The sequence below is a fragment of the Oncorhynchus gorbuscha genome, linkage group LG13 (genome assembly GCF_021184085.1).
Source record: "Oncorhynchus gorbuscha isolate QuinsamMale2020 ecotype Even-year linkage group LG13, OgorEven_v1.0, whole genome shotgun sequence".
Taxonomy (NCBI): Eukaryota; Metazoa; Chordata; class Actinopteri; order Salmoniformes; family Salmonidae; genus Oncorhynchus; species Oncorhynchus gorbuscha.
In genome coordinates this window covers 59494980-59508607 of record NC_060185.1, presented here as the reverse complement: position 1 = coordinate 59508607, position 13628 = coordinate 59494980, and the positions used below count along the sequence as shown (strand labels likewise).

Below are 13628 nucleotides of genomic sequence, written 5' to 3'. Positions count from 1 at the left end.
GGCAGTTGGTCCACTAGAGCATGGGTTCTCAAACTTTTTGGGGCCCGGGGAACCATTTTGTGTTAGCAAATTCATCAAGGACCCCGTCATAATCAGAATACAACTTGAGTGGAATAGCAATAGCCTACAAGGAGTTTTACTATGACGTCTGCAGCACATGGCTGGACGAACCAAGTCTCGGGCCCAGGGGAGGAACATAATAAAACTGCCTCTTGGCATCAGAGAGAAAAATGTGCAGTTTTCAAGCTCATTTTCCCATGAGGCCGAGATATCTTTTGCTGTTGCAGCTTTAAAGCTAATATCCCGCAATTCTACACATTTTGCCATGCGGGAAGAGAAAAACTTGGCCTTTTTAAAGCTTAAATTACAGTGCATTTGTGTAAAACAATATATATATAAAAAATTGGGGGGAATGGTATTGAGTTGAAGAAATTATAATTATACTGTAGATACTGATATCCCTGTGAGCTTCCCAGGCCCGTGTTGACCAGGGTTAAGAACATGCATTGTAGAAGAATAATATCACATTGTTATTGTATTACACACTTTTAACTTATTCCATGGATCCCGTGGCCAATAGTCATGTAATCTGTTGTTGGTAATATTCATTAAAAAAATTAAAAAAGAGATCTGGTCGCGAACCCCTGCAGTACCTCCGCGAACCCCTGCAGTACCTCCGCGAACCCCTGCAGTACCTCCGCAAACCCCTGCAGTACCTCCGCGAACCCACTTTGAGAACCGCTGCACTAAAGCCAACAGAGCAGCCCCACACAATTATACCCCGAACCATGAGGGGCCAAATCAAACCTATTAGAACTGTTCAAGGACGCTGGGCTTCCTCTCCAGCACAGCGGAGGCCCCTGCACTCAGTCAGACACATAGAGGTGCACCCCTTTACCTCTTCTCTTCTCTCACTCTGCCTGTCCCAGCTCAGGGCTCTGTGTCTGGAGCAGTGGGCAGCCCTGCAAAGCGGCTCAGACATTTCTCTGCAACCCACGTGGCCTGGTTAGGGGCTTCACTTTACTGAGATAAAGTACAGCTTTTCTATGAACCGACCGCTCTTGTTTGGGTCTGTGTGTGTGCGCGCGTGTGTGTCTACGCTCGTGTGTGTCCACTGCGTCTTGCCATGCCACAGGCTGATTGGATTTCCGCTTTAGAGCGCGTCCATATATCCTCAGTCAGGTTATTTGATATACTTATCGATTGCTCCGACTCTTGTTTGCGCTAAAAAACAGGTGGGTCATTTCTCTGATATGTACAGCTTCTCTGCCGCTGTTGTTATGCCAATAGTGTGTAACCTTTGCATAACAAATGGATACGTTAATGTAGGATACATTACTCCAGCGCTTACCTTAGCCAGAAACAATATTCTGCTAATGAAATGATGTATTGTCAGGACTTTACTGGGGTCGTTTCTCTGAAAATTGTTTTCACGTTCCTCTGCCAGGTTAGAATTACTGTTACACCCACCGCACAGGAACAACAGCCAAAACAACCTCCACTCAATCTGTAGTTTAGGAATCAGAGGAAATAGATCCCTCAGAGCAGAGCTCTACAATGTACGTCTTTCTATAAAATGTTCTTGTTCCTGTTGAAATATAGATATATACAATTACTCTGGGTTAGGGTTGCATAGCTACCGGTAATATAGCAAAGTTACCAGAATCTTCGGTAAGGTTGGTAATTAACAGGTAATCTATGGAAATCTATGGTAACTTTGGCCATTTCTACTTGAATGACTTGTAAAAATTTATTTGTATGCAGTATAGTATAATACCATACATTAATACATTTTTACAAGTTATTCAAGTAGAAATGACCAAAGTTACCATAGATTGCCACTATTAGTAGACATGTTTTATATCTGTGTCCGTATTGTCCATGAGTTTCTAGTGGAGAGACCATATGGTTCAAGAGAAAATAACATCTAATCAACAATTGTATTATTTGCAACCCTTCCAACGATGGTCTTTTTTCACAACTGCCACCATTTTACCCCAAAAACATTTACAACAAAGACATGTTATATAGAGTCAAATAAATGGCATTCACAAAGTTGATGGTTTTTATTTAGGATAATGCTTTACAGCTTTGACATTCTACTTTGAATTTTAAAATCATCCTTAAATATATTTGACATGTGATAAGGCCACACAGAGGGCCAGAGATAATTACAGACACCTCCCACAGGGCACACAGACGTCAAGTCAACATCTATTCCACGATGGTGCAACGTCATTTAATTGAAGTGACATGGAAACAACGTTGATTCAACCAGTGTGTGCCCAGTGGTGTAATCTGAAGTACCCAAAAAGGCAACTAGATGTCATCTGATAAAATTTCATATATTCCTTGAAAGTTACCAAAATTCTGGTAGTTTACTGGTAAACTTGGAACGATTCCAGTAATATACCCTACCTTTGAAATCCTACTCTGGGAGATAGGGGTTTTGGGCATGGACACTGCTCAGTGTACTTATCCTCCTCCAGAGTCCTTTCCTGCTAGGACCCACTTGGACACACATGCACACACACACTTACAAGTCTCCCGAGTTCCTTCCTCACTAGGACCCAGGCCAGCAAGACAGGATGGATGGATGGTGATGTAGTCAGGCAGGGGGACAGAGGTTGGAATGGGACTGGGAGATGGGGTGGAGGGTGTGGAGGGGGAGAGGAGGGCCTGGGTGCTGCAATACGTCCCATCACTCAGTGAGACGGATGACCCTGGCCCAGTAGCTCTGTGACTCTGGATCCCTGTCTGTCCACACCCAGCCCCTCCCCAGAGCCACACACACCACCACAGCAGCCCACCTCCATCCTCCATCTCTCAGACAACACAGCCCACTGGGCCAAGAGGAGGAGGATGAGATAGAGGAGGAGGAGGAAGAGGCCTTGACATTAACACGCATATACACACCACATACACAGACACACATACAGACACACACAGACCCACACAAACACACACACACTTTCTCCCATAAAATTCCGTCTTTATATGTAACTGTGAGCCCAGGATAGTTGAGAATGTATTTACCCCTAAAGTAACCTGCTGCTATTCTCTCTATCTGCCCCCCCCCCCCACGCCCCCCTCCCTTCAGTCGTCTGGAGCAGAACCTGATCAAGAACATTCCTGCTGGAGCCTTCTCTCCATACAAGAAACTCAAGAGGATGTGAGTCTGACAACCCAGGGCGTATTGGGATAACGCTCTCCACCTCCTTTATTTATAGAAAGGACAAAGGCTTGGAACTGTATCTAACATGCAAACAGAGCGAGACATAGACCCACATACATACACATGAACAGTGTCCAGCATTCTCTGCACGTTAAGCTCCAACTACACACACAGCTGTTCAATAATGCATATGGGACAGCGGTGGCAGGAAGACTGACATGCCCTTGCCACTCTCTCTCTCTCTCTCTCTCACTCACACACACACACACACACACACACACACACACACACACACACACACACACACACACACACACACACACACACACACACACACACACACACACACACACACACACACACACACACACACACACACACACACACACACACACACACACACACAAGCTCCTCCTGTTGCCCTTTGTAATGTATTCAGTCATGCATTTCGTTAGACATTTCTGGGACAATTGTCCGTTTCCATCACAATGTCTTTGCTCGTGCGCCCAATCCAATCTCTGCCCTTCTGTCTCTCTCTCGCCCAATGTTCTTCCAGCGACCTGAGCAAGAATCAAATCGCTGATATCGCCGCCGATGCCTTCACTGGCCTACGCTCCCTGACTTCACTGTAAGTGAAACCCACCTGCATCTTAATACACACACACACACACACACACACACACACACACACACACACACACACACACACATGCGACAACAGTGGAGAAATAATGAAAGACTTCTTCGGTCTTGCCGCCGTCCGGTAATTGCAGACAAGATAATGAAAGTCCGGTGGCGTGCGGCATGGCGCTTCTCCTTGACAGCTGACTCTAAGATGGCAGGACAGCCAGGTGGAGCAGGGGAAAGCAAATTAGGGCTGAGCATCTAACACAGTACAACACAGCGGCTTGGCATCTGCGATGGCGGGGACACAACGCACGCTTCCATTTAAATCACTGTGTCGATGTGACAGAGACACCAGCCGACGGCAGACACTCGGGCCCATGCATATTAATCCAGCCAATCAGCAAACACGACAGGGAATTCATCTTCCTCTGTCTGTGGGTGCGTCCCAAATGGCACCCTATATTCCCTACCTAAGTGCCCTACAAAAACAGTGCGCCATATAGGGAATGGGGTGCCATTTGGGACACGGACCTCTTCGTCTGGAGGCCCGGCCTGGTGCCAATGACAGCACCAGGCTGAAAGAGACTGAAGATTCTTTTGCTCGGGGTGTCGTAAAATATTATGTGCATGTCATGTACTGTCAGGCTGGGAATGGGAATAAAGGGAGAAACCTGATGGTACAGTACACATGTATTATACAAACACACACACAGTATGTAAATCTACACTCAACAAATATAAAAACGCAACATGCAACAATTTCTAAGATTTGACTGAGTCACAGTTCATATAAGGAAATCAGTCAATTTGAAATAAATTCATTAGTCCCTAATCTATGGATTTCACATGACCGAGATCACAGATACCTTTTTTTTTTAAATGGTAGGGGCGTGGATCAGAAAACCAGTCAGTATCTGGGGTGGCCACCATTTGTCTCATGCAGCCCAACACATCTCCTTCACATAGAGTTGTTCAGGCTGTTGATTGTGGCCTTGGAATGTTGTCCCATTCCTCTTCAATGGCTGTGTGAAGTTGCTGGATATTGGCGGGAACTGGAACACGCTGTCGTACACGTCGATCCAGAGCATCCCAAACATGCTCAATGGGTGACATGTCTGGTGAGTTTGCAGGCCATGGAAAAACTGGGATACTTTCAGCTTCCAGGAATTGTGTACAGATCCTTGCAACATGGGGCCATGCATTATCATTCTGAAACATGAGGTGATGGCGGCGGATGAACAATCTATGTGCATTCAAATTGCCATTGATAAAATGCTATCGTTTTTCGTTGTCCATAGCTTATGCCTGCCCATACCATAACCTCACCCTCACCATGGGGCACTCTGTTCACAACGTTGACATCAGCAAACCGCTTGCCCACACAATGCCATACAAGCTGTCTGCCATCTGCCCGGTACAGTTGAAACTAGGATTCATCCATGAAGAGCACACTTCTCCAGCGTGTCAGTGGCCATCAAAGGTGAGCATTTGCAGACTGAAGTCGGTTTACGATGCCGAACTGCAGTCAGGTCAAGACCCTGGTGAGGACGACAAGCATGCAGATGATCTTTCCTGAGACGGTATCTGACAGTTTGTGAAGAAATTATTTGGTTGTACAAACCCACAATTTCATCAGCCGCACGGGTTACTTGTCTCAGACGATTCTGCAGGTGAGGAAGCCAGATGTGGGGATCCTGGTCTGCGGTTCTGAGGTCAGTTGGACATACTGCCAAATTCTCTAAACCGAAATTGGAGGCGGCTTATGGTAAAGAAATTAACATTCAATTCTCTGGCAACAGCTCTGGTGGAAATTCCTGCAGTCAGCATGCTGATTGCACGATCCCTCAAAACTTGGGACATCTGTGGCATTGTGTTGTGTGACAAAACTGCCCATTTTAGAGTGTCCTTTTATTATCCCAAGCACAAGGTGCACCTGTGTGATGATCATGCTGTTGAATCAGCTTCTTGATATGCCACACCTGTCAGGTGGATGGATTATCTTGGCAAAGGAGAAATGTTCACTAACAGCAATGTAAAGAAATGTGTTCACAAAATGTGAGAAAAATAAGCTTTTTGTGTGTATGGATCATTTCTGGGATATTTTATTTAGGCTCACGAAACATGTGACCAGCACTTTATAAGTTACACTCATATTTGTGTTCAGTATAAATGTATGTGTCTCTAGTATAAATGTATGTGTCTCTACAGGGTGCTGTACGGGAACAAGATAGCTGAGATTCCTAAGGGCCTGTTTGATGGGCTTGTCTCTCTTCAGCTACTGTAAGTACACATGTGTACTGTCCTATACTATGCTATACTGTACTGTACTATACGGTACTATACTTTACTATACTGTACTGAAGCTCTATGAATTGGTTGTAACGACCACAACTCTGTGTTTGTGTTCCTTATTTTCCACCCTGTCGGTTTGTTCCTATATTTTTAGCTGATGTTCCTTCTAAACCTTTTTTTGCATGTATGTGCATGTATGTGCATGTATGTGCATGCGTTCCCAGTGTGTTTGTGTCTCTGTTGCATAAGCTGCTTTCACACTGGCAGAGGGTTACGATACGGACCGCAGTGGAAGAGCAATAGTTCATGTTCTGCATTTCCCCTCATAAAACCAAGTCGAGCACAAGGAAGCCGAGAGTGTCGAACCTCGAAACCCTTTTAGAGTCTGAAACGGACCATTTGGGCCGGAGTGGGAGCGCCTCATGCAACATCATTAGCATTTAAATTGGACCTGATTACAAAGCAGATCTCTCACACCTAGTTATATTGATGTAGACATGGAAACATAGCTCAAACATAATGACTGTGTTTAATGGTCTAATTTAAGGAAATCTGCTGCTCTTTAATGCTGCTGACTGTTGGTGCTTGTTGAAACACACACACACACACACACACACACACACACACACACACACACACACACACACACACACACACACACACACACACACACACACACACACACACACACACACACACACACACACACACACACACACACACACACACACACTGTAATGATTTAGAAGATGGAGCGGGAATGAATTATGGAGATATGCAGGATGTTTGGGGTCTCTCCTCTCTCTTACTGGTATGTCAGCGAATCAGAGTCTCTCCAGTAAAGTGCACATCAGCGTAATATCCACACACACACACACACACACACACACACACACACACACACACACACACACACACACACACACACACACACACACACACACACACACACACACACACACACACACACACACACACACACGCACACGCACACGCACACACAGACACAGACACAGACACAGACACAGACACACACACACACACACTAGCAGTACGGCACACTGACTGGTATGGCTCAGCGATTCACTCTGTCTTTCTTGTCATCGACGCTAATGATGTAAATGACCTACTACGTTGGGATAGGCCTGTTCTTTAACAAGTTATTTTGCATTTTGAATAGACACATGGAAAATCTGCACTGTTTTTCTTTCATCACTGTTCTTTTCCAGTTGGGTTTAAAATCCCTCTCAAATGTAATTAGTTCTCCCTGTGAGCAGCAGCCTAACGATGCGTGTGTTTGCTCTGCGACAAACCCTCATTAGAATGCCTCTCAATAATTTAGCAAACGCTGCCCAACGTTAGTCAAATGTCAGGCAGGCTGAGAGGGAGAAAAAAAGGAGAAAGAGAGAAGGAGATATATAGAGAGAGGGAGGGAGGGTGCAGAGGTTACTAGGCGAGCTAGTTATGGTAGAAATGCCACAGTAGAGCTGACACAACCAAGGCTGCGACCTAGCAACTTGGCTACATTAGCTAATGGACACTATGGAGGGAAGGACAGCGGCATAGCACTGCACATAGAAATAGAAATACTAGAAAGGACAGCCCCATTCAAGTCAATGTAATTCTAATTATATGGCTATGTCCAACCCTGCCCTAGACTTCCTGGTTTCCTTATGGTCACTGCTTCTTTCTTATGCTCTGACGGTAAAACCAATGAAATAATGGTGGCTATGGCTTTAGGAATGAATGTGTCTTTGACAGTGTATCTGTGTCCTAGGGAAAGGGGAGTTGTTGTGGTTACTGGGATCATGTGGTACTGACCTGAGAGGAGTGAGCAGCACACTTCTGTCCCAGATCAGTGCTGTGTCCCTCAGCCTGCATCCCAAATGGCACCATATTCCATATATAGTGCACTCCTTTTGACCAGAGCCCTGTGAGCTCTCCCCATGGGCCCTGGTCAAAGGCAGTGCATCGGGTGCCATTTGGGATGTACCCTAAGTCTGACCTCTGAGACACACGCCACCCAGGCCTTAACAATCCGCTGCCTGGATCACCTACGACAGGTGTAACATTAGGTCCTAACACCGCATGTGAATCTGTGACCTGTTTTGCTTTCGTCCCAAATGCCTCCCTATTAAGTGCAATGTAAAGGGAATTGGGTGCCGTTTGGGACGCAGGCTTCTCGTGTCTTCGCCCCCCCCCCCCCCCCCCACAGTACGTTGAAAAACATGTTGTTGTTATGTTTTTCTTCCTTCCTTCAGGCTACTGAATGCCAACAAGATCAACTGTCTGAGGGTGAACACCTTCCAGGACCTGCAGAGCCTCAACCTGCTGTCTCTGTATGACAACAAGCTGCAGACCATCAGCAAGGGCCTGTTCGCCCCGCTCCGCTCCATCAAGACTCTGTGAGTATCCCCCCCCCACCCCGCCCTATCAGGACACTGAGTAGCCACCCCCCACTCTATCAGGACCCTGAGTAGTCACACACACACTCCCCGCTCTATCAGGACACTGAGTAGCCACCCCCCACTCTATCAGGACCCTGAGTAGTCACACACACACTCCCCGCTCTAACAGGACACTGAGTAGCCACCCCCCACTCTATCAGGACCCTGAGTAGTCACACACACACTCCCCGCTCTATCAGGACACTGAGTAGCCACCCCCCACTCTATCAGGACCCTGAGTAGTCACACACACACTCCCCGCTCTAACAGGACACTGAGTAGCCACCCCCCACTCTATCAGGACCCTGAGTAGTCACACACACACTCCCCGCTCTATCAGGACACTGAGTAGCCCGCTCTATCAGGACACTGAGTAGCTCGCTCTATCAGGACACTGAGTAGCTCGCTCTATCAGGACACTGAGTAGCTCGCTCTATCAGGACACTGAGTAGCTCGCTCTATCAGGACACTGAGTAGTCACACACACGCCCCGCTCTATCAGGACACTGAGTAGTCACACACACGCCCCGCTCTATCAGGACACTGAGTAGTCACACACACGCCCCGCTCTATCAGGACACTCAGTAGTCACACACACGCTCTATCAGGACACTGAGTAGTCACACACACGCTCTATCAGGACACTGAGTAGTCACACACACACTCCCCGCTCTATCAGGACACTGAGTAGTCACACACACGCCCCGCTCTATCAGGACACTGAGTAGTCACACACACACTCCCTGCTCTATCAGGACACTGAGTAGTCACACACACGCCCCGCTCTATCAGGACACTGAGTAGTCACACACACCCTCCCGCTCTATCAGGACACTGAGTAGTCACACACACGCCCCGTTCTATCAGGACACTGAGTAGTCACACACACGCTCTATCAGGACACTGAGTAGTCACACACACGCCCCGCTCTATCAGGACACTGAGTAGTCACACACACGCTCTATCAGGACACTGAGTAGTCACACACACGCTCCACTCTATCAGGACACTGAGTAGCCACCCTCCCGCTCTATCAGGACACTGAGTAGCCACCCTCCCGCTCTATCAGGACACTGAGTAGTCACCCTCCCGCTCTATCAGGACACTGAGTAGTCACACACACGCTCCACTCTATCAGGACACTGAGTAGCCACCCTCCCGCTCTATCAGGACACTGAGTAGTCACCCTCCCGCTCTATCAGGACACTGAGTAGCTACCCTCCCGCTCTATCAGGACACTTTGAGTAACCACCCTCCGGCTCTATCAGGACACTGAGTAGTCACTCTCCCGCTCTATCAGGACACTGAGTAGCCACCCTCCCGCTCTATCAGGACACTTTGAGTAGCCACCCTCCCGCTCTATCAGGACACTGAGTAGTCACCCTCCCGCTCTATCAGGACACTGAGTAGTCACCCTCCCGCTCTATCAGGACACTGAGTAGTCACCCTCCCGCTCTATCAGGACACTGAGTAGTCACCCTCCCGCTCTATCAGGACACTGAGTAGTCACCCTCCCGCTCTATCAGGACACTGAGTAGTCACCCTCCCGCTCTATCAGGACACTGAGTAGTCACCCTCCCGCTCTATCAGGACACTGAGTAGTCACCCTCCCGCTCTATCAGGACACTGAGTAGTCACCCTCCCGCTCTATCAGGACACTGAGTAGTCACACACACGCTCCACTCTATCAGGACACTGAGTAGCCACCCTCCCGCTCTATCAGGACACTGAGTAGTCACCCTCCCGCTCTATCAGGACACTGAGTAGCCACCCTCCCGCTCTATCAGGACACTGAGTAGTCACCCTCCCGCTCTATCAGGACACTGAGTAGTCACCCTCCCGCTCTATCAGGACACTGAGTAGTCACACACACGCTCCACTCTATCAGGACACTGAGTAGCCACCCTCCCGCTCTATCAGGACACTGAGTAGTCACCCTCCCGCTCTATCAGGACACTGAGTAGCCACCCTCCCGCTCTATCAGGACACTGAGTAGCCACCCTCCCGCTCTATCAGGACACTGAGTAGCCACCCTCCCGCTCTATCAGGACACTGAGTAGCCACCCTCCCGCTCTATCAGGACACTAATTAGCCACCCTCCCGCTCTATCAGGACACTGAGTAGCCACCCTCCGGCTCTATCAGGACACTGTGAGTAAGATATATGACGTTGGATAATATCAGAGAGATGTCTATTTTGGAAGGTTGTTTTTCTGTTCATCTGACAATAATTTCAGTCCGCTGGAAGCCACTGAGTGTTACTTATCTGGATTATATTACATTGTCACGTTAGCGCGTAACACATATTTTTCTCATGCATAAAAAGACATGTGCAAATATTTGTCATCCATGTAAAGACGTTTTCTCATGTATATAAAGGAGTCATTAATGACATGTTATTATGGTAATACTGTACGTGATATGCTTCTCACACACTTGTGAGCCATTTCAATCTGCCCACTCTTGTCTCTCAATCTCACTCTTTCTCTCGTTCCCTCCCACCCTCCCTATTTATCTCGCTCTCTCTCCATCCCTCTTTCTCTCTTTCTCCCCTCACTCCATCTCTACCGTTCGCTCCCTCCCTCCGTCCACCCCGCCATGTCTCTCTCTCCATCCCTCTTTCTCTCTTTCTCCCCTCACTCCGTCTCTACCGTTCGCTCCCTCCCTCCGTCCACCCCGCCATGTCTCTCTCTCCATCCCTCTTTCTCTCTTTCTCCCCTCACTCCGTCTCTACCGTTCGCTCCCTCCCTCCGTCCACCCTGCCATGTCTCTCTCTCCATCCCTCTTTCTCTCTTTCTCCCCTCGCTCCATCTCTACCGTTCGCTCCCTCCCTCCGTCCACCCCGCCATGTCTCTCTCTCCATCCCTCTTTCTCTCTTTCTCCCCTCACTCCGTCTCTACCGTTCGCTCCCTCCCTCCGTCCACCCTGCCATGTCTCTCTCTCCATCCCTCTTTCTCTCTTTCTCCCCTCACTCCATCTCTACCGTTCGCTCCCTCCCTCCGTCCACCCCGCCATGTCTCTCTCTCCATCCCTCTTTCTCTCTTTCTCCCCTCACTCCGTCTCTACCGTTCGCTCCCTCCCTCCGTCCACCCCGCCATGTCTCTCTCTCCATCCCTCTTTCTCTCTTTCTCCCCTCACTCCGTCTCTACCGTTCGCTCCCTCCCTCCGTCCACCCCGCCATGTCTCTCTCTCCATCCCTCTTTCTCTCTTTCTCCCCTCACTCCGTCTCTACCGTTCGCTCCCTCCCTCTGTCCACCCTGCCATGTCTCTCTCTCCATCCCTCTTTCTCTCTTTCTCCCCTCGCTCCATCTCTACCGTTCGCTCCCTCCCTCTGTCCACCCTGCCATGTCTCTCTCTCCATCCCTCTTTCTCCCCTCACTCCGTCTCTACCGTTCGCTCCCTCCCTCTGTCCACCCCGCCATCTCTCTCTCTCTCTCTGATCATCTCACCTCCAGCCACCTGGCTCAGAACCCTTTCATGTGTGACTGCCATCTGAAGTGGCTGGCTGACTACCTGTTTGACAACCCCATCGAGACCAGCGGAGCTCGCTGTAGCCACCCCCGTCGCCTGGCCAACAAACGCATCAGCCAGGTCAAGGGAAAGAAGTTCCGTTGCACAGGTAGGCTCCTATGCACACATGTCGACCCACACGCACAAGCATTACCATTCCTTACGAGTACAGTGCATATCCCGGGAACTCGTTTCAATTAACAGAGCAACCGGCAACCTTCTACCGCCCGGCAACAGTTTGACAGACAGCCACTCCCCTCCGTCCAACACTGTAGCTAGTACGAAAAGTGGCGTGTCTCTCCCAACAGTCGTGCTACGCCCGTCTGTCTCCACCCGCTCCTGCTCTACTCTCCTGAGGCATCTGATCTAATGCATTGAGACGTGTTGATGGCTCCAAGTCTCCATGGCCCCTCCGCCCACAATCCCTCATCATCATGTGTGGCTTGATTTACACGGCGAGGGCTGTGCAGCTGCAGCTAGAGTCAGACATGGAGCCCAGGTTCCTACACTGCCCTCTCCCACTCTCTCTCTCTCTCTCTCTCTCTCTCTCTCTCTCTCTCTCTCTCTCTCTCTCTCTCTCTCTCTCTCTCTCTCTCTTTCTCACTCTCTCTCTCTCTCTCCTTCCACCTCTCTTTCCATCTCTGTCACCCTCGCTCTCTGTCTCTTTTCTATCTCTTTTCTCTCTCTTTCTCACCGTCTATTTTGTGTCCTGTGAACCATGTCATTGTGGAGAAAGAGAGAGAGAGAGAGAGAGAGAGAGAGAGAGAGAGAGAGAGAAAGAGAGAGAGAGAGAGAGAGAGAGAGAGAGAGAGAGAGAGAGAGAGAGAGAGAGAGAGAGAGAGAGAGAGAGAGTGTGAGAGCTGTGTGGAACCCTCTAGCCTGGAGCAGTTATACTTGGAACCTGCCGGGTTTCAGAGGGGTTCATAGCAGAAAAGAGGAAGGCTTGAGGCTGGAGTGTCTGTATCGGTGTGTATTGCAAGCTCACCATCACACCCATTCTTGCCTCTTAGGTCTGGGGTTGGGACAGGAGGGGGCCCCACGCGGCCCCACAGATACATGCCCCTCTGGGGAGAGGAGGAGAGGAGCGGACGGGGGGGGTTAAGGCAGCTCCACTCCTCTGGCACTGTGCATCCACACACACGCACTGTGCAGCCACTGTTGCTTTCCTTTGATATTAACCCTGGGTTCTCCTAATTACAGGCTGGGCAAATTCAATATAGCAACACAATAACAAGCACAGCGGGAACACCGATAAACTGTGGTCGCACTGTGTGTGTGTGTGTCTCTTAGACAGAAGCCTGGTGTTTGTGTGTGTGTGTGTGTGTGTGTGTGTGTGTGTGTGTGTGTGTGTGTGTGTGTGTGTGTGTGTGTGTGTGTGTGTGTGTGTGTGTGTGTGTGTGTGTGTGTGTGTGTGTGTGTGTGTGTGTGTGTGTGTGTGTGTGTGTGTGTGTGTGTGTGTGTGTGTGTGTGTGGAAATTACCAGAGGGCTTGTACTGTTTTCTCTCACCCTTATCTTTCTCTCCCTTTCTCCCTTCCAATTGATAACCACACAGGGCTGTCTATACTGTATGTGTCCCT

At 48.9% G+C, this 13628-nt stretch overlaps 1 protein-coding gene across 2 annotated transcripts in view; it reads left to right on the top strand.

Annotated features, from left to right (window-relative positions):
- Nucleotides 1–13628, top strand: part of LOC123993221 (slit homolog 3 protein-like) — a 240699-nt gene that overhangs the window by 171245 nt on the left and 55826 nt on the right. For both annotated transcript variants that reach the window (XM_046295122.1, XM_046295124.1), the window contains exons 10-14: nucleotides 3101–3172; nucleotides 3732–3803; nucleotides 6011–6082; nucleotides 8356–8499; nucleotides 11996–12159. In XM_046295122.1, the coding sequence (XP_046151078.1) occupies nucleotides 3101–3172; nucleotides 3732–3803; nucleotides 6011–6082; nucleotides 8356–8499; nucleotides 11996–12159 (524 nt within the window). The remainder of the gene's footprint in view (nucleotides 1–3100; nucleotides 3173–3731; nucleotides 3804–6010; nucleotides 6083–8355; nucleotides 8500–11995; nucleotides 12160–13628) is intronic.